At 40.7% G+C, this 18,202-nt stretch overlaps 1 protein-coding gene across 2 annotated transcripts in view; it reads left to right on the forward strand.

Moving 5' to 3' along the window:
• Nucleotides 1–18,202, forward strand: part of ncoa2 (nuclear receptor coactivator 2) — a 62,151-nt gene that overhangs the window by 14,002 nt on the left and 29,947 nt on the right. For both annotated transcript variants that reach the window (XM_073488194.1, XM_073488195.1), the window contains exons 2-5: nucleotides 2,527–2,612; nucleotides 12,615–12,722; nucleotides 13,445–13,617; nucleotides 18,050–18,153. In XM_073488194.1, the coding sequence (XP_073344295.1) occupies nucleotides 12,634–12,722; nucleotides 13,445–13,617; nucleotides 18,050–18,153 (366 nt within the window). In that variant the 5' untranslated portion in view covers nucleotides 2,527–2,612; nucleotides 12,615–12,633. The remainder of the gene's footprint in view (nucleotides 1–2,526; nucleotides 2,613–12,614; nucleotides 12,723–13,444; nucleotides 13,618–18,049; nucleotides 18,154–18,202) is intronic.

An 18,202-nucleotide genomic window follows, 5' to 3' on the forward strand; every position in this document is an offset into this window, starting at 1 on the left:
GCAACTAGTTGTGGTTCATTTCTTCCTGTGGTGCTCCTGACTAGGGCTGCGACTAATGACTAATTTCATTATCAAAGAGAAAAGAAACCAGAAAATATTCACATTTGATAAGCTGGAAGCAGATCATTTTGATGAAAGAATCTTAAAGAATCACTCCAACCAATTTATTGATTATCAAAATATTTGGTGATGAGTTGAATAGTTGACAACTAATTGATTGATGAATCGTTGCAGCTCCGTTACTGTTAAACTAGTTCATTAGAGTGTTTTCACGCTGCCTTATTCTGTCACTCAGTCCACAGATCAAGGGCCGCACTGAGACTGAGCATGTGACAGCATTAAAGCTCAGAGGAAATTCCTCCAGAGGATGAGATCTAAGAGCCATGCAGGAAAGGGAAAAGGAAAAGAGGAAGGTGGAGTTGAGAAATACGGAGTTACGAAATTTCATTCAAAAGATGATTGACTATTGTGTCTGAGACTTATCAGCTATTTATACTTTTACTATAGTTGATGTGAAGTCGTACACTGATGCAAAAGAGGAGTTTTTGTCGAGATTTCATGTTTAAACTGAACATTTGGCTGCCCTCCCCCACTCATCACAGATCTGAGCTGTTTTGAGTGTGTTGTGAGCAGCAATTCATTGTGATGTAGTGAGTGATGAATATCACCTTTCCACATGGCTTCTAGCTTTGGATATGTGCAGGGTTCAAAAGGGGAATCGGTTTACTCTCCAGTTATGTCAGCACATGACATCACGTGAGTACATTCCTCAGCTGGCTCACTTGGCAGGTATTTGGGAGAAATCACCCAGGCCAAGAGGAGGCTGGCTGGCTCCCTTCATCAGGCTACAAGACGAGCTCTTCCACACAAACCTTTCATTGGGAGCCTTTTTTTAAGCCTAGCCAAATAGCCTGGCAGAGTCCCCTTTTTTGAGTTACCAGTTGCATTTTCTAATTATCCAAATGGGAATATGATTTAAAATTGAAACTTTTCTCCTGTCTAATTAATTGTGTGCCATGATTAAAAAGGCACACTGTGTTCCACGATGTAATAAGCTTTGAGGTCCCTGAGGAGATGAAAAGACCCTGTGGACACCTAACTTGCAGCTCCATGCTACGTTAATGCAAACAGTTAGCACTAGATAAGATGACTTGTGAGTTAGAAGCACATTAACAGTTCACTGAATGGCTGTGACTGTTAAAGTCGCTAAACTTAGCCTAGCTGGTTGAAAAGGGTTTGACATTTTGGTGCATGTACTTGAGGTTTGCATTCTGTTGACTGATTATACTCCCGCCTGTAATCCAAAAGTACAGCATTTTATGTTGATGGGCCTGTTTTCTTTCTAATTAGCCGTTTTCAACTGTGTATTGAAACTCATGAGTCATGAGTTTACTCAGTGGGGCTTGGCTGTGAGAACCCGCCATATGATTTGCAATATGCATACTTTGTTTTTCTCATATTTTCTTTGCAGATCTTGTGCAGTTTTCACTTTAGGGGGTTAAAGTAGTTTTTTTTTAATTTTGTGTAATGATAAAACACTAACAGCATGAGGATAAATCCCTTTTGCCTGATGAGACAACTTCAGCACACTTAGCATCCTTGTAGGAGGACCCCTCTCTGCGTAGCTCTTTCAAGGTTTTCTCTTGGTTGGGTCCCTGTCCTTAGTCGAGGGTCAGTATGTGAGGGGGGGTTTCACTGTGGGGCGTGTTGTTTTCCTTCTTTGAAGAATTGTCATGCTGCAACAGTGAATTAAAGCAACACAAGTTAAGAGCATAAAAAATGGATAGACCTGAAAAAGTTCATCAGTCAGTTGATTGACAAAAAAATATTCAAAATATGCAATATTCATGCCAAAAATTCTGGTGTGAGTTTCTGCTTTTCTTTCTATTATTTGATCATAAATGGAATTTGGGTTTCAGACAAAAAAAGAAATATTTTATAATATTAATATATAATCTGCATTTTCCTGTATTTTTTGACTTTTTATAGACCAAACGATTAATCGAGAAAATAATTAGATTAAAGGTGCACTATGTAGCTTTGGGTAAGAAATTTTAATCAGAAGAGAAAGATGCCTAAACAAACTCTCTTTGTTTTCATGACTGAATAAACAAACAAAGACCCTGCCACCTTTTTAGCTTTCTAGTTTCTCTAACAGTGTTCTGGGGACCTTATTTTCCTCTGAGAACAGCTTGTTTATGCAGGCATGGAATAATTGATACATCTGAGTTTGTATTATTGCCTCATTAATATTGTAAATATTAAAATTCTGAGTTTGAATTTCTTCTCCAGAGTACATAGTGCCCCTTTAATCCATAATAAAAAAATCATTTACTTGCAGCCCTAAATATAGAATAACATCTTCACTTGCCTTCATGTAACTATTGTAGTGCAAAAATGGCACAGTACATTGCAGCCACAATCTTAAAGCATTCCTTTACTAAACACTGTTCTACCTGTATAATGAGAGTTGTGCTGATTCACACTATGTTCAGTACATCCCATTTTTGCTGTTATTTCTTCCAGCAGGGAGAAGTGGATGATGCTTAAAGGTTTCCTAGCATTGCCATCTTGCAGCAATGGCCTGAGGGACTCTCTGGACTGAAACCAAGGTGAGAATCAAGCATAGTCACAGCCAGCTCTCCTTTTTTACGCAACTCTTCTGTGCAATGTGGCAAATGGGCACTCCAGTCCAAACACAAAATGACCAATAGCACAAATGATGCAACCATCGAAATGAGAAAACTTTATTTTTATTTTGAATCTTTTTTGTACAAATAGATTTGACTTGACACATCCTAATTCAGTTTTGAACAATGTTTTAGTTTGTATCTTGTTCAGATTACACTGAGGTGGTCGTCTGTCAAATTCTCTCCCCCATTTCCACACATTTCCTGCTTGATATTCGTCTTTGCGCCCATTAGCTGGCAGATCCAGTTCTGTCAAAGTGAGGGCTTCATCCAATAGTCCCGTTGGTCTGCAGTATTCATCCATCTTATGTGGAAACAAAGCTTTACTCTTGAAATCACCATTTCTTCTCTGAGGTTCTGTGTTACTTTACAGGTTACAGTTCAGATGGTGTTTGCCAGAATGTGTCTTTTAGGATTACTGTATTGCCAGAAGCTCTTACAACACCATTTCTGAGAGGACTTATCCCCAAACTATTAGTTTGCATTAGCTGACATGAGTTTGGCTGCTCTGTACCTTCTTTTCAGTAATGTCCTGCTGTATCAGAAAATAAGCAAAATACTTTTTTTCTTCTCCTCCTCTCAATATGAGTCATCTAATGCAGTGTGTGTCCTCAGAGTCTCAGTCCAATATTTATATTTTCCTACACAATATAGCTGACGCAGTGCACACATAGCTTAAAATTGACCTACATTAAAAGTTTTGACATGAATTAAATTTTCTATAGTCGTGCTTGTTGAGAGTTGAGTGTCATGAACAAAATGGAGACATGCAAATGTGTTCCACAGCGACAATTTTTCGAGCTTCGAGATGTTTATTTCCACTCCAGTTTCACAAGAGATCTCTTGTGAAATTCTTTGTCTGGGAGGCTCCACTATAGAAAGTGAGTACATTAGTATTAAAAGGCTTAAAAACAATACAATTTATAAAAACACATAGTTATAAAAGCAGAATGTAAAGAGCAATAAAAGGAACCAAACAAAAACCAAAGTGAAAAGTACTTGTTTAAAGCAGCTGTGCACTGTCAGAGCATCAGCATCTTTCATTGAAACTGTTGGCTGGTTGTTTGTGCCACTCTACAGTTCACTTGTTCGTTTTTTTAACAGGTCACAACAAGGTATTTGACAGCTAAGACACCCAAAGCACACTGTGTTACACTAAACAAAGGATATCTGGCAGTATTGATCAGTATTGATTCATTAAAAATGACTTGAATTACCGATCAGATCAGCTCAGAATGTCCCTATACATAACTTCATACAATAATGCAATTTCCACAGTGACATCTGAATCCTCCCCTCAGGCAGCGCTCTCAGCCACAGATGAATTGTTGACTAGATTGTTGTGGAGAGGTGCTTATTTATACCAGTTAATCAATTTGGTCTCTCTTCCCCTTGTTGATTGGAGCTCTCCTCTCCTCTGAGTGTTTCTCTCTGACAGCTGGAGCATTCTGTGCTTATTATACAGAAAGCCCTCCCCTTCCTATCCTGCGACATCCTGAAGTGACTGCCAGTGTTAAAGATTCATGAGCATGATCAGCTTTCAGTAAATGGGGAGGAGGGGGATTGCACTCCGGCACTTTAGAGCCATTACCTTGCAGTGATTCTAGAGTAGACAGACGCATTCCTCCCTGTGTACTACGTCAACAGTTTGTGTTTTTGTCATTTTAATAAAGCAGATTTGTATACATAGTTGCAAGGCAGCTGTGGAGGTTTGAATGTAGGCATGTAGTTGTAGGCAAGTGATGGAGAGTGAGCTTGAGGACAAAACTGAGCGTACATTACAGGCACTTATATAATATAGTTCTGTTCTTTAGCTGCGATGTATATGGTAATACAGTCTCTGAGCAGTGAAACCCACGGTCTACTGAACACAACGTCATACACTCAGTGAACCTTCTCTGTGAAAAAGGCCCATGACCTATTTTTGTTCCCTTTGTTTGCTCATCTTCCCTTTGCTCTCTCTACACTCAGTTTTTCTCCCTAGCCTCGCTCGCTGTCATCGATCTGATTCCTCTTTATGCCCATCACTCAAGTCTTGTTAAAATTCACCCAAAGATTCAAGGTTTCAAATTCACGTTGCTCTTAATCTCTTTCAATCCATCATCACATTCCTCCCCGTGCCTCTGCTTTGACCCAAACTCAATATCAGAACATCTGGTTCAAGGTAACGGCAGCTGTCAGCAAGGTCAGAGTTCGCTGCAGACCCCCACCCAAGTCGCGTTCAGTTGAAATTGATACATTTTTTGTAGCTACATGTTTGTCTTTAATACCATCTGACGTGGTTCCAGCGTGTTTCTGTGTGTTTTGGCTCTCTCAGCACTTCTTCTCACCCTCGCAAATATTGAGATGTAAAATGAGACTTCTGGGCCCCTCCCCTGTCATGATTTCCTGTTCACTTCGGGGGGAAATAAATGGCCCATGTTGCAGCCCTGCAGAAGCACTCCTGATCGGTGCGCTCTTGTTCTCCGATTCTCTCAGGGGGCCTGTTGTGCCAAGAAGCCATGTGAGGACAGATTACACACCAGCAAGACATTGTTCAGTGCCCCACAGAGGTTTTGCACTTTCTGGAAGGGCCCCTCATTATTGTAGTGCAGGAGACTTCAAACACTCCCCCAATAGCTTTTGATGCAGTTTAATGCACAGTCATGCCCAGCACTCTCGGAGCTCCAGGAGCACTGGGTGTGTCTGTATAATCAAAGCCCTGCTAACCCACATGATTACAGGAATGGTGCACTGGCACATGCCCTCTCCCCTTGGCAATCAGATGCTGATTTTTTTTTTTCTTCTACCCCCTCTACATCCGTTTTTCCCCCCTCCATTACACTATGACTGGAATTGGTGATTCAGTGTTTTTGAAGGCCCCCCTCTGGTAATGTGCACACAGCCTGGCTCACTTTGTGTGGTTTTTGGCAGCTGAATTTTGTTAAAGACAAACGGTCTAGTAGTAGTAGTTTGACATGATTGTTAGAAGGCGGTATCGCAGCTGCACAGCATTTTTGTTTTGTTTTTCTTTTTTCATTACAAGTCATTACAAAGGTATACAGATGCATCTAATCTGGAAGAAACATTTACGTGGTCGACAGTTGTGTGATGAGGCTGAAATGAGTATCACAATAATATCAAAGTAGAGATGTTAATGATTATCGTTGAAGTCGATTAATCCCCATTAATAATTTAGCCAGATAGATAGATAGATCAGGATCAATTTGGGGTTCAGTATCTTGCTCAAGGATACTTGACGACTCACTCTACCTCCTGAGCCACAGCCGCCCACGGTATCCTGCTGCAAATTACAATTACTTGCTCATCAACTATATGAAAATTGAATAGAAAATATGGTATGAGAAATTGTATTTAATTCATATACAAGTACTTTGTCATTTAAATAATAGAAAAAGTGATTCTATACAAACTGATATTACATTTTAGCTATTTAGTAGCCTCAATATGGGTTGGATTTTGTTTAGCCAGTTGTTGAATAGTGAAAGATGGCAGCCCAGCCATTAAAATGATGTTATTATTCAAGTAACTAATCATTTCAGAGGTTAAAATAGTTTTCTAATAGAAACAAAATCCAACATATTTCTTCTATAATTAATGATTAACCGATAATCTATTGATAAGGCAGCTGACTATCAATTGAAGGAAAATTTGCATGCTTCTAATAAAGCCATTAATTTATTTCAATATACACTCAGTGGCCAATTTATTAGATACACCTGTCAAATCTAATCATCAGGTCAGCCATGAATTCCTTCACAAAGATAATAATGTTCAGTTTTGATTTACACGGTCACAGAGGTCTCATATATTGAGCTTTTAATTTGTAGAGGTGTTGAACTGGACGGCATTCAACTGAGTGGTGTTTCTAATGTTTTGTTTCCATTTACATATTGAATCTTAATATTTGAAACGGTTTCAGTACTCTTTTTTTTTTCTTCTCTGCGACAGCAACTTGACACAGGCCCTGCTGCAGACCATGTAGCCCCACCTCCTCCAGTAGTAAATTAACTAAGATGCTGTTGTGCTTAACACACAGCACACAAGCCTTGTTATATTTATTTAAAAAAATCTAAAATTGTATGCCCCCAATGCTGTCAATTTTTCCCTGTGGTATAGGACATGGTATCGAATATCAATATTTTTCAAGGTGTTGGGTCAAAGTTAGAAATTCCAGTATTGAGACAACACTATTACAAACATGAGAGAGGAAAAATGTTGTAAACACATTCCAGTATATTGCAGTCGATTAAAACATTACCAAGAACTCCGACCTCAATAATAAACATAGTTATATAGTTGTTATTGCATTAACGCCTGTCTGACTGTTTTAGCAGAAACTAGCCACCGTAACCTGATAACATGATGAAAAAATATGATCAGATCTTCACAGAATGAATTTGCTTAAAGTCAATAAATGATGTAGTTGAATAAAACACAAAAGAGGCTCATACGTGTGTAATTGTCACATTACGGTACTAAATTTAAAAAATGATTGGCTAATTTATTGGTATCAGTGATCAATCACTTTGTCTGTCACACCTTTCAAAATCAAAAAAGTTATCATCATCAAGATTCAGTAGAGATCTCAATATTTATGCCTCTATCAAACATGTTGTAAAACTGACACACAGGAGATGGCATCCCAGTGATGCAGCTCCACATTTGTGGTCCAAAACAGACCCTGGACTCTCACTATATTTGGCTTATGAACTCCTGAAATTGGGACAATGGCAGCATAATGCCATCCTGGCTGGTTTTCGCCCCCCTTGCGGCCAACAGCACCAGGTTGTCTGCCGCCAGCATCACTATTTAAACTCAGCTCAACAGTTGGGAAGTAAATTTCCCCATGTCCTCTACTGGGTGATATGTACTCTCTCAGCCCTACAGGTACAGCTAAAGGTTTAATTTGTTGTACTTTCTAGGTGTTTAGTGCAGTCTGATACAGCATGTCATGTACAGGTTGTAGCAGCTGAGTTTGACAGGAGGAAATGTTGTCTCAGCAGCAGCAGCAGCCCCTTGTTGTCTCTACATTCCTCCCTCGCCAGACTGGTTGGCTCCAGCTCAGTCCTGGAGAGTCTGCTGTTGTGACACCCAAGACATAAGCAATGACACACACCTATGATCACTTCCCTCAAGTGCATCTGGTGCTTTCAAAGTCAATTGATTTTTTTTTCCCCCCCAAACTTTAACTTGTGTCTTAATCAGTGTGTGTTCTTTTTTTCTTGTTTGCTCACAGTTCACAGTAAATATTACATATTTTGCATATTTCAGCTTTTTAAGGAGGTATTTAAATCTAATTTGTGGTGCATCAGTCTCAATAAACACGTGAGATATTGGAAGATCCTCAATATTGTGTTGCTGAGGCAGAACTTGTGGTTGTTTACAGTCGTTTAATAACCTAACCCTTCATTTAGCCCGGTGAGTCAGTCCCACAAATAGAAGATGAAAACCTGTAATGAAATGAGAAGTGTTGAGTTCACACTGGCAGGGCTGACCTGTCACTACACAAATATACAATTATGGTCACTGTCTTATAAGCGTGTGTTTGTGTGAGAGAGAGATGGGAAGAGGTGGGGAGAGAGTGGCTAGAGGTGTTTACTACACTTATGTAAGAGGAAACTTAAGCTCAACGCATCTTCAGAGGTGCAAAACAACTACATGCAAAGGCTATCTGCCCCAATAAACGTCATGACCCCAGCCTGGTTTCCAGTCAGATCTTCGGCATGTGCTTCCCCAGTGATCAACAGCCAGCAACAGTAAGCAGGTGGCCAAACAAACTGTTGATAGCAGCTCATACTTCAAGTGTAAAATGCATCCACCCTCTTAGTTTCTTTTTCCGGAAGATTTCAATGTCCAGGACAAATTGGAGAAATTCCAATCAAAGACTTGTTTTTATTGAGCTTTAAAACAGTTCCACACCAAAATAAACATGTATTATAAATGCAGACATATGATGCTCATGTCCAGGTTCCTAATTTTATTTTGGGTCACTACTAGAATAGATTTACATGCTTCAGTTCTCAAAAAACACATCAGTTATTTTGCACTGTCCGGTGCTGCAGCACTGTATTCCCCCTCTGTCTGAAATGCTCTATTTTAGCTCCTGTCTATTTAAGCCCCCCACTCTTGAATACCCAATCTCCTCTGATTAGTCAGCTCACACATGCCTGAGCCAGCACCGCTAACAACAGAGCAGCTGTGCTAAATTAATTCTTACGTGCCAAACTAGCCGCTTGGCATAAATTATGCAAATATGTGACATGGCAACGTAGTGTGATGTCACAAAGTCAGGGAATTAAAGGCGGGACTACTGATGAGGCATTTCAGGAGCAGTGTTTTCTGTGGGAGAGAGCAGCTTCTTCAACCTTTTTAACTTTCAAGATTGTTTACATGCACAAGAACATAAATAAAACACTGAAGGAGAGGAAAAAAACAAAAAAGCGTAATATGACTCCTTTTAAGAAAACTGTCCATCTGTGCATTTTCCCTTTACCCTTTTCTCTTTATCCTTTCCTACTCTAATGGAAGCTGAAGAACTTCCCTTCAGTACTCAAGCTCAGTTTATTTCACACCGCCTATGACTAACATACGGTAGCTTGCAGTGACTGATGGACCATATGTCTCATCTTACAATACTAATGAACTAAATGAGCTGACAGCTTGATGAACGCAATATTTGGTAGCTGCCTTTCAGAATATGCCAATCAGTCCTAAACATAATGAGGCTACTCACCCAGCCCCCACTTACCCTACATCGCTCAGAGTCACTTATCCGCACACAGCACAGGTGTATGAATGTATGGCAGTCTTATATGCATGCATGGATCTATGCTTAGCCCTATCAGTTATGTTAGTTTCTTTTTTACATGTGCTCAGGGTAATAATCATTTTGTCTCTTTAAAGGCTTTTCAGTTGGTTAGTGTTTTTTTCCCCCATTAACACTCCCTAACCCTAACCCTTATATTACTGTGTGTGCAGTAAATAAAATGAAGTAGACTATAAGTGTTGTAGTGTTGGTAAAGGTGCACTATTTAGTTTTGGGGTAGAAATTTAATCGGAAGAGAAAGATCTTCCCTGACTGATGTTTATGCCTAAACAAACTAAATAAACAAATGTATTTATTTTCTCTTAGCACAGCTTGTTTATTCCATTCTGGAGAAAATAAATATTTCTGAGTTTGTATTATTACCTCACTAATATTGTAAATATTAAAACTCTGAGTTTGAATTTCTTCTCCAAAACTACAAAGTGCCCCTTTTAAAGAATTCGTCTTCATTTTTAGGATGGTTAAAGAGCTGCCATGCGCTCATGATCGAGCTGTGTTGTCCCCTTGTCTCAACAGCCTCTTATTTCTGTCAGACTTTTTCTTGCCCTCGACTTCTTTTTAAATTGCCATGTCCAAGGAGCTGAAATTGGTTGTTGTGTTTGTCTTTTTTGATTATAAAGTGACAGGAGTTGTAAGTGAATAATGCAGATCTATGTGTTGTGTTGAAGGTAGATTGGTAGGCGTCATTGCGTACTAAGCTCAGAGCTGTACTACATTTAAAGCCATAAACATGATTGTCTGTGTCATCATCGAAAGCTCCATTATCATCCTGAACGTCACTGCCTTGATGTCTACGATGACTCAGTGTGTGTTGTGTGCGGCCGAGTGTGTAACAGGCAGCTGTATAGATCTGCAGTTTTATAGGGCATACTCCTTTACATTATTAATTTTAATTAGGACAACACAGGATTTTTTATAGAGGAAACGGATGAGAGAAGACACACAAACATTGAAGCAACATGCTACTGTCCACTTTATTCCAGACTTACTGTCGCCTGCGAGAGCCCTGGCAAAAAAGAGGAACTCTCCCCTAGTGGCCGATGTTGACAATTAACTCGGTGACACAGCTCTGTAGAGTAAGTGCTAACACCAGCGCCCAGCTGTTTATAGCTGCCCAGAGATCCGGGGCATTCTCTAGGATTAGAAATCCCTTGCTAGTCTGCCCGTGTGAAGATCGGACCCCCCAGCAACAAAAAAGAGTGGCCTGCTGCTGGCCGGGCTGTCTGGCTGTCTGCGCTGGTGTCATTGAGACGTGCCTGCTTTCTCCAGTCTCTCTTATTTGTCTCAACGCACACTGACCCATCATTACTGCCATGTCAAGGAGACGAAGGCAACCAATCATATCCGGCCCGGCGGGACGAGCACAACCAATCAGGTCTAGAATCCCCATGGTAACTTGGAAAGCCCAGGCACAACCAATAGGAACGGACGGGGGACACTTAGCTATGAGAGTTTAATGGCCTGTTTCTGTTGTCATTAATAAAAGCGCATAACCTCTGCTATAGAGACTTATCATTTCAGTGGACAGCACAGTGCCACGGCATACAGACTGATGGAATTCAAAATAGCATAATGCAAGGACATATGAACAGCGACGTTTGTGTTCATTACCTGTCCATACGCCGTACAGGCCAATCGTGCCCTTCAGAGTCTCCTCTGCCTCTCTCTGGCCAATCACAATTGCTTTGACTCCATCCATTTGAGCACAGACCCTACCATTAGCTTAAAGTAGGTCACTCCAGGCCAGGAGGGAGCCACACTCAAGTTTGCATGGTCACTAGCTCCGTTTTTAGTTTAGCCGGCTTCTGCTAGGCTACGCTATTCCTCCCCTGCTCTACATTGTGCTGTGCTGTGCTGTACTCTGTGTTATGCCTTATGTAATGGCTGAGCAGCGAGCGGTGTGTGTCACAGCCGTTTCCATGGTTAGAGTGGCTGAGAGTGTATCACAACACAGCATGCCCCAGCCTTTTGCACTGTGCAGGGAGAAAAGAAAAATCTTTTTTTTTTTATGTAGGTATCTTTTTGTGTCTTTTTATTCCCCTTCCTCTATAACCCTCTAAAAGCAAAGGGCTGCATGACCCAAGAAGAAATTAAATCTATGCATATATTTTTTAAATGTCACCATTTGCTTTGCAAGAAAACACGTGTTCACATCTTCTATGCAGCAGATATCGTCCTATGTTGAAATCCGAGTCCATTAGCTGGCACCAAATTTTGGTGCAGATGATGGTGGTATTTAATAAGACATTACTTTGATCAATAATTGATTGACTTTCATTTAAAGGCCTTAAGTTCAGCCTTCCACTAACTTGCAGGGTGAGAGGAGGAGCAGGATAAGAGGATGGATGCTCAACATCTGCAGAGGGACAAACTTCCCCAACTCTCTGAACGCTCCAGAGTTGTTCTGAATGATTTTGATTAAGAACATAACTTAAACTCATGCTATAACCTAATGGCATTTCATCTTGCGTCGCAGAGAAACCCCAAGATAGAGCTGTGTGGGGTGTTGGTAATAGAAACAGCCCCCGGCCAGCTTGTCACTTTAGATAGCATAAAGCAGTCTCATTATGAATTCTTACTCACTAAGATCTCAAAGCAGACAGGAGATTATCCTTACGTTTGATTTTTGAGTGACATTCACACACCTTTGCAGGTAAAGCATCCTCTGAGGCACTCGGCAAACACACACAAACACATGTTGTGATTATGAACCCAGCCGGCTCCCACTGCGAGCTGGCTTCGCTTGGTATCGTGTAACGAATGGGTTTTTCTTGGTACATGGTTGAGCGCGCAGTCTGGTGCTGTGGGCAAAGCGCCGTGTTCTCATTTCAGTCTCTCTGGGGAGAGCTGCACCATCAGAGAGAAATGATTGAATCTCTTTCTCCGCTCCATTTTCACTCATTTCTCCTGGAGTGGATCAACCTGTGCCCCCAGCACTGGAATGTGTGTGTGAGAATGTGTGTGTTTTATGCAGATTCTCACGTGGGCATGCTGCTACACCTACAGTACATAAGCAATGAGTTTGCAGTAGATCCATCAAATGTCACATGTTTTCATGCATTTATGTTTTTTGTCTCTGTGTGCTCATTTTCCAGACGCTGATATGCATTGAGGATGAGTGGAGTCGGTGAAAACTCGTCTGACCCTGCCAGGGCAGAGTCGCGAAAACGTAAAGAATGTTCTACAGAACTTCTGGGACCCAGGTAAGACTTGTACCACTGGCCAACAGTTGATCATGCCCTCCCCAGGGCAATGACCCTTTGATGTCAACTCATCTGACTTCCTGACGTGTTTTAATTGATACATCGATTTCTGAATCTACAGAAATATTTAATTCACACAGGTCCAGCCAGCCAAACGAGTCTCCCACTGACATTTGTACTTGGTTTAATTCTAACTCTGTGTTGTGGACAAGCGTGTGGTTAGCATCTTTGCCAAATTGTCCATTTTCAAACCCTACTGCATCATCTATTACCAAGTATAAGACCACCAGCTACTTATATCTTGAAATAATGTGCTTACAGTAGCATCCCAGTAGTTGCAGGAATGGCTGTATGTTACTGTGGCAGCTAACCCTGAAGCACTGGTGACGTCTGTACAATAAACCTACATAATTTATCTGTAGATAAGCACGAGAATGAGGCGTTTCTTTATTGATGCAGTGCTCCATGTTGGCACAATGAAGAGGCCTAGAGATATATTTCAAACCATATGGAGAATAATTGACCCTCGCTTTACCCTCTCTCCCAGGCTTAGCTTTGCGAAACATGCTGTGCACAATTTTTTAGCAATGAAATTTAGAGAGATCCCTGCTCTTACAATGAATACACGTACCCACACCTGCACCTCTATTTTCCATGTTTAGTTTTTTATCCCTCCTGCTGTTACCGTCTTCTTCACTGCTTTGTTCTCTTTGTCTCCACAGTCCAAAGCGGAGCAACGAGAAGCGCAACCGCGAGCACGAGAACAAATACATTGAAGAGCTCGCCGAGCTGATCTTTGCCAACTTCAATGACATCGACAACTTCAATGTCAAGCCTGACAAATGTGCAATCCTCAAGGAAACTGTGAAACAGATCAGACAAATAAAGGAGCAAGGTAAAGCCTGTAATGTTTTTTTCAACACGTTTTATGTCAACAGTGAAAAGATTCTTGTATTACATTTCAGCTGGCTGTGTTTAAATCACAATATCTGTTCCTCTGCAGTCTTTACCTTCTGTATTGTACAACATACAGCCTAGCCGAAGTGAAAACATGCACACTTGTTTGATTTGTAGCGCTTTATTCTGTGAATCTGGTGCTACAATATCATGAATATGCTCAGGATGTTGTTGTGGTTTTAAGGCTCCCAATATTAACCACAAGTGCCACAGGTGGCTCTGTGTTGGCAGGAGCTTCCCGTTAGACTGCATAAATATTATGGTTTGGGATCTGCTCCATGCACAGTAATTGATGTCGTTATTAAAGGGCAGCACAATTGATTTAATGTTCCCTCCCATCACCTCATCATATAATGTGGATGAACCAGAGCCGTTTGTGTGTTGGCTGCCGATCCTTCCCGCGTCCATCCTGAGCCAGAACATCAGGCAAATGGATCAGCCTGCTCAGTTGTACTTGCCAACTTCTCCCTTTTAGTAGTTGTTAGCAATTAGTCGAGGTCTGTTTTTCTTACTTTTTTTATATGTCGGATTTAACAGACCAAGATGAATAGAACCCCAGTGTTTTTAACTTAAACAGCTCCAAACATAGCTAAAAATAGTTGTAACATTGCTCAGGTTAATATCAAGGCAAAAACTAAACTGTGAATAAGCTTGGATAAAGCAGCCTAGTGACTGGTAGACAAAGAGCGGCCCATTCGAGGCCTACATGAATCAGACCGGCTGATGATGTCATCTTGTTTCATATGACTCACAGAGCTAAGCGTTATGTAATGGATGCAAAAATCACTCACAAACTCCTGCTACTGTCTGTCCGTCCCTCCCCCCTCCCTCCCTCTCTTCAACCCTTCCTTTCCTCACTCCCATTTTTTTTTTTTTTTACACGAGGTTAGAGTGACGTCCCCAGCCTGCCTCTGAAGGCGTAATTGTGTTTGTACAGCAACCACTGAGGGAAGGGCTAAACAGTGAGCAGTTCTTGCTTCTCTGCTTTGTTCTTCAGACCTCAGTAGCCACCTTTTTCTAGCGGCAGCTCCTCCTCTTGGGTCTCAAATTCAGTTGCCCTTCATTTTTCTCGCTACACTTGTTGTTCAGGCAGGGACACACAGAAAGCTCATTTAGATGTCTTTATTGTCCTCATCATTTTACCACAGCCAGTTGTTCTTTCCATTGAACCTCATCTGTCATCCGTTTAGTGTTATGCTCCAACGTTTGTTTATGGTGCACAATCTCTCTTTCTATAGCACTGTTATTGTTTTCCCCCTGAGAGCATCATTACCGTGTAAAATACATTTTCATTTTATTATGACATAAGTGAATGTATTAAATTACACTAATGTGACTTAATACGTCTCACTGATTGGTGTCACAGCCCTGCAGAGAGGTGCAATGCAGTGATTGTTGGCCTTTTGAAAAAGTGGCCTCCTACTGAAAGCATTTAATTCATCCCTGTTTGTTCCTTTCATGCTGTCTGCATGCATTTTGCTAATTGAACTCAGGGTGGAGTTGTTAGTATAGCACAGCCTTTTTTTCTGTTTCCAGCTTGTTGCATCTTAATAGACAATATGTTGAGTAATGATATCTTTATAGCACCTATAAAGTAATGGCATAGCCAAGAGTTTTACAGCTTTCTTTACACTGTTAACTGCCCGCTCTTGCCAACTTAGCAAAGGCCAGCTCTCATTGGATGGAGGCTGAAAATACAGTAGCTGCTGGGCGGCAGCAAGTATGTATTTATTCATTATGCATGTGTGAAAAATTACCACATACACCGCATGTGAAATTTTGAATAAGAGAGAGAAGAATAGAGTATATGGCAAATGTCTTTCCGGTTACAGATGAAGTCGCAGTTATCACCAGTCACATAACCCTTTTAATTAATCAGCTCCTCCCTCTATCTGTGGCACAGCTCTGCAGACGGACAGAGAGCCAGTGAGGGATGCACTGACATTGAGTGATGGGCCTGTACCCAGGGCAGCTGTGCTGGTATACCGGGCCCCGCTGGGCCTGGAGAGGTCCTGCTGATGCACACATCATTAATGCTGAAAGAGATGAATGTGGGTCTGTGCGCTGTTGCACGAGCCCACAGAGCGGGGGGGAAACCTGCATTAGTGCATCAGCTTTCACACGTCTACACCCAAAAAAGAAAAAAACAAAACAAAAAAGGAAGGACATGATTTTGTTTGCTTTTCACCACAACATTCTCTCACCATATGGTCAGTCCTCTTCTTGGCATGGTGCGACAGTTAAATGTGTCCCCCCCAACAGCCCACTCATATTCCGCCTCTCATCATCATCTCCAAAAGTAGGGCAGCCTACGCTCTGAACATAAGGCTTCTCTGCATGGTTATTAACCCAATCACTCACATGGACAAATGCACAGCACCATGGCGCAGGTACAGGAGCGCACAGGATACTCTGATTTTCAATCCTAACTAAATGGGTCACATGATCATTACATTAAAGGGTTCGGGGCAGTTTATTAGGCAGTCGATTCAAAGGTGAGATGTTTATCATTTGGAAACATCAGTGTGGAGCTAATCGAATTATTGTAATTGTGTTTTGCCAGGGTCCAGTTTAGTGTTAATACAGACCAAACATACCTGTATGTGTAACAAGCCATACTTGCTACATTCCATACTTGGAAATCCAACAGCAGCATGAGCTCACATGGAGACACTGCCAACTGAAGTTATTTGAGAAAGGGAGTCCATATGTAAAGGGAGGCTACTCGTAGACTGTCGATGCTGAAGAGCTTTTCAGAGTAAAATGTGGCTCTGTAGTTCAAAATAAGACTCTCAAAAGAGTTCTCACGGTTTATGACCCCCTGAAATCACTATCATCTAAAAATCCTGTGACATTGAACCAGTTTAAAGATACAGCTGGTGTTTTGTGGAGAATTTATTGTCTTGGCATATTTAAAAAAACAACTAATATACTATCCTGTTACTTAAAGGGGCTCTGTGTAACTTTTTTAGAAATTCACATGTATCATTTTTTAATTGGCCACATATAAGCAGATTTTAACGTGACCTGAAAAATGAGACCTTTCCTGCCTCTCTCGGTTGCCTATACAAGCCTGTGGGCGATGTGTTTAAGTTGCTTAAAGGGGCAATATGTAAGATTTTTAGTTGACTGAAAAATTGACTGAAATTGTCAACAGAATGTGGGGAAAAAATGGCAGTTTTTACATTATGTCTATGTATTGTGTTGTTTAGGTGTATCTACTAAAATTAGCATGATAATGAGCTTTCCTTTGCTAGTGGTGTAAACACTCCCCGAGTTCCCAGTCAGAACCGCGAGCTGCAAGGCTAACTAAGCTAACTAGCTAAGGGCAGCTACAGTTAGCAGCAGTTTGTGGTTACTCTGGTGATATGTTGCTATTTGTTTTGAGTGTGATTTTGATCAATGATAGCCAGTCCTTACATATTGCACCTTTTATTAATCTCTGGAAGCTGTGTTTATATACTTCAAAACAAAAAGTCAATGTATATTTAAAAGTCCAGTGTGAAGAATTTAGGAGGATCTTTTTATTTTATTTATATATATATATATACATATATATATATATATATATATATATATATATATATATATATATATATATATATATATATATATATATATATATATATATATATATATATTTCATTAGTGTATAATTAGCTGACAATACAAGTTGTGTTTTCGTTACCTTAGAATGAGTATTTTATATTTACAGAGGGAGCAGGTCCTCTTTCACCAAGTCGCTGTGATTCTCCAGTAGCCCAGAGTGGACAAACCAAAACACTGGCTCTAGAGGACCCTTTGCATTCTTGGGGACATTTTCATAGTTTCTCCTATACCCTCAGTGAAATGAGGTGTATTCAATTGGCTGCACTACATCCTACACACTGAACCTTTTATGGTGAACTTTTTGGGAAAACAAGGTCTGCCTTTGCAGCTCGACCACAAAGTAACAAGTTGCTGCTTTATTGGGACCATGAGTTGTTTACACTCTGTCAGTGTTTTCATAATACCTTCTTTTTTCCCTTTTTTTTAACATGACAATGCAGTCCATCCAGTGGCTGCCACCAGCGTGGCAGCTGCATGCTCTGACACACTCATTTACAGCAATCGTTCACTCTGCTCACTGCTCAGTGCTTGGGTTTGAGCCATGGCAACGTGTTTTGACAAAGGGACGAGATGTGTTTGCTTTGTAGCCAGAAAGATACTTGTTAAAAGTCTTGTCTAAAAATGACCTCTTTTAAAATATGTGGGTCAACTTCAGCGAGAAAAGCAAAATGTTTTTTTTCTCTTTGAGACGCATTATATGGTGTTTTCAATTTTTCTTTATTTTGCCTCTAAACCTTTATCACTGACTCTCTTGTTAACAGAAAAAGCTGCAGCAGCAAACGAGGAGGAGGTACAGAAGGCTGATGTCTCATCAACAGGCCAAAGTGTGATTGACAAAGATGCCTTGGGACCAATGATGCTGGAGGTGGGTAGAGGGCCTTCTCATGCTTTTTTCACAGTGTTGTATCAAAATG

The sequence above is a fragment of the Pagrus major genome, chromosome 19, assembly GCF_040436345.1.
Source record: "Pagrus major chromosome 19, Pma_NU_1.0".
In the NCBI taxonomy this organism is placed as follows: domain Eukaryota; kingdom Metazoa; phylum Chordata; class Actinopteri; order Spariformes; family Sparidae; genus Pagrus; species Pagrus major.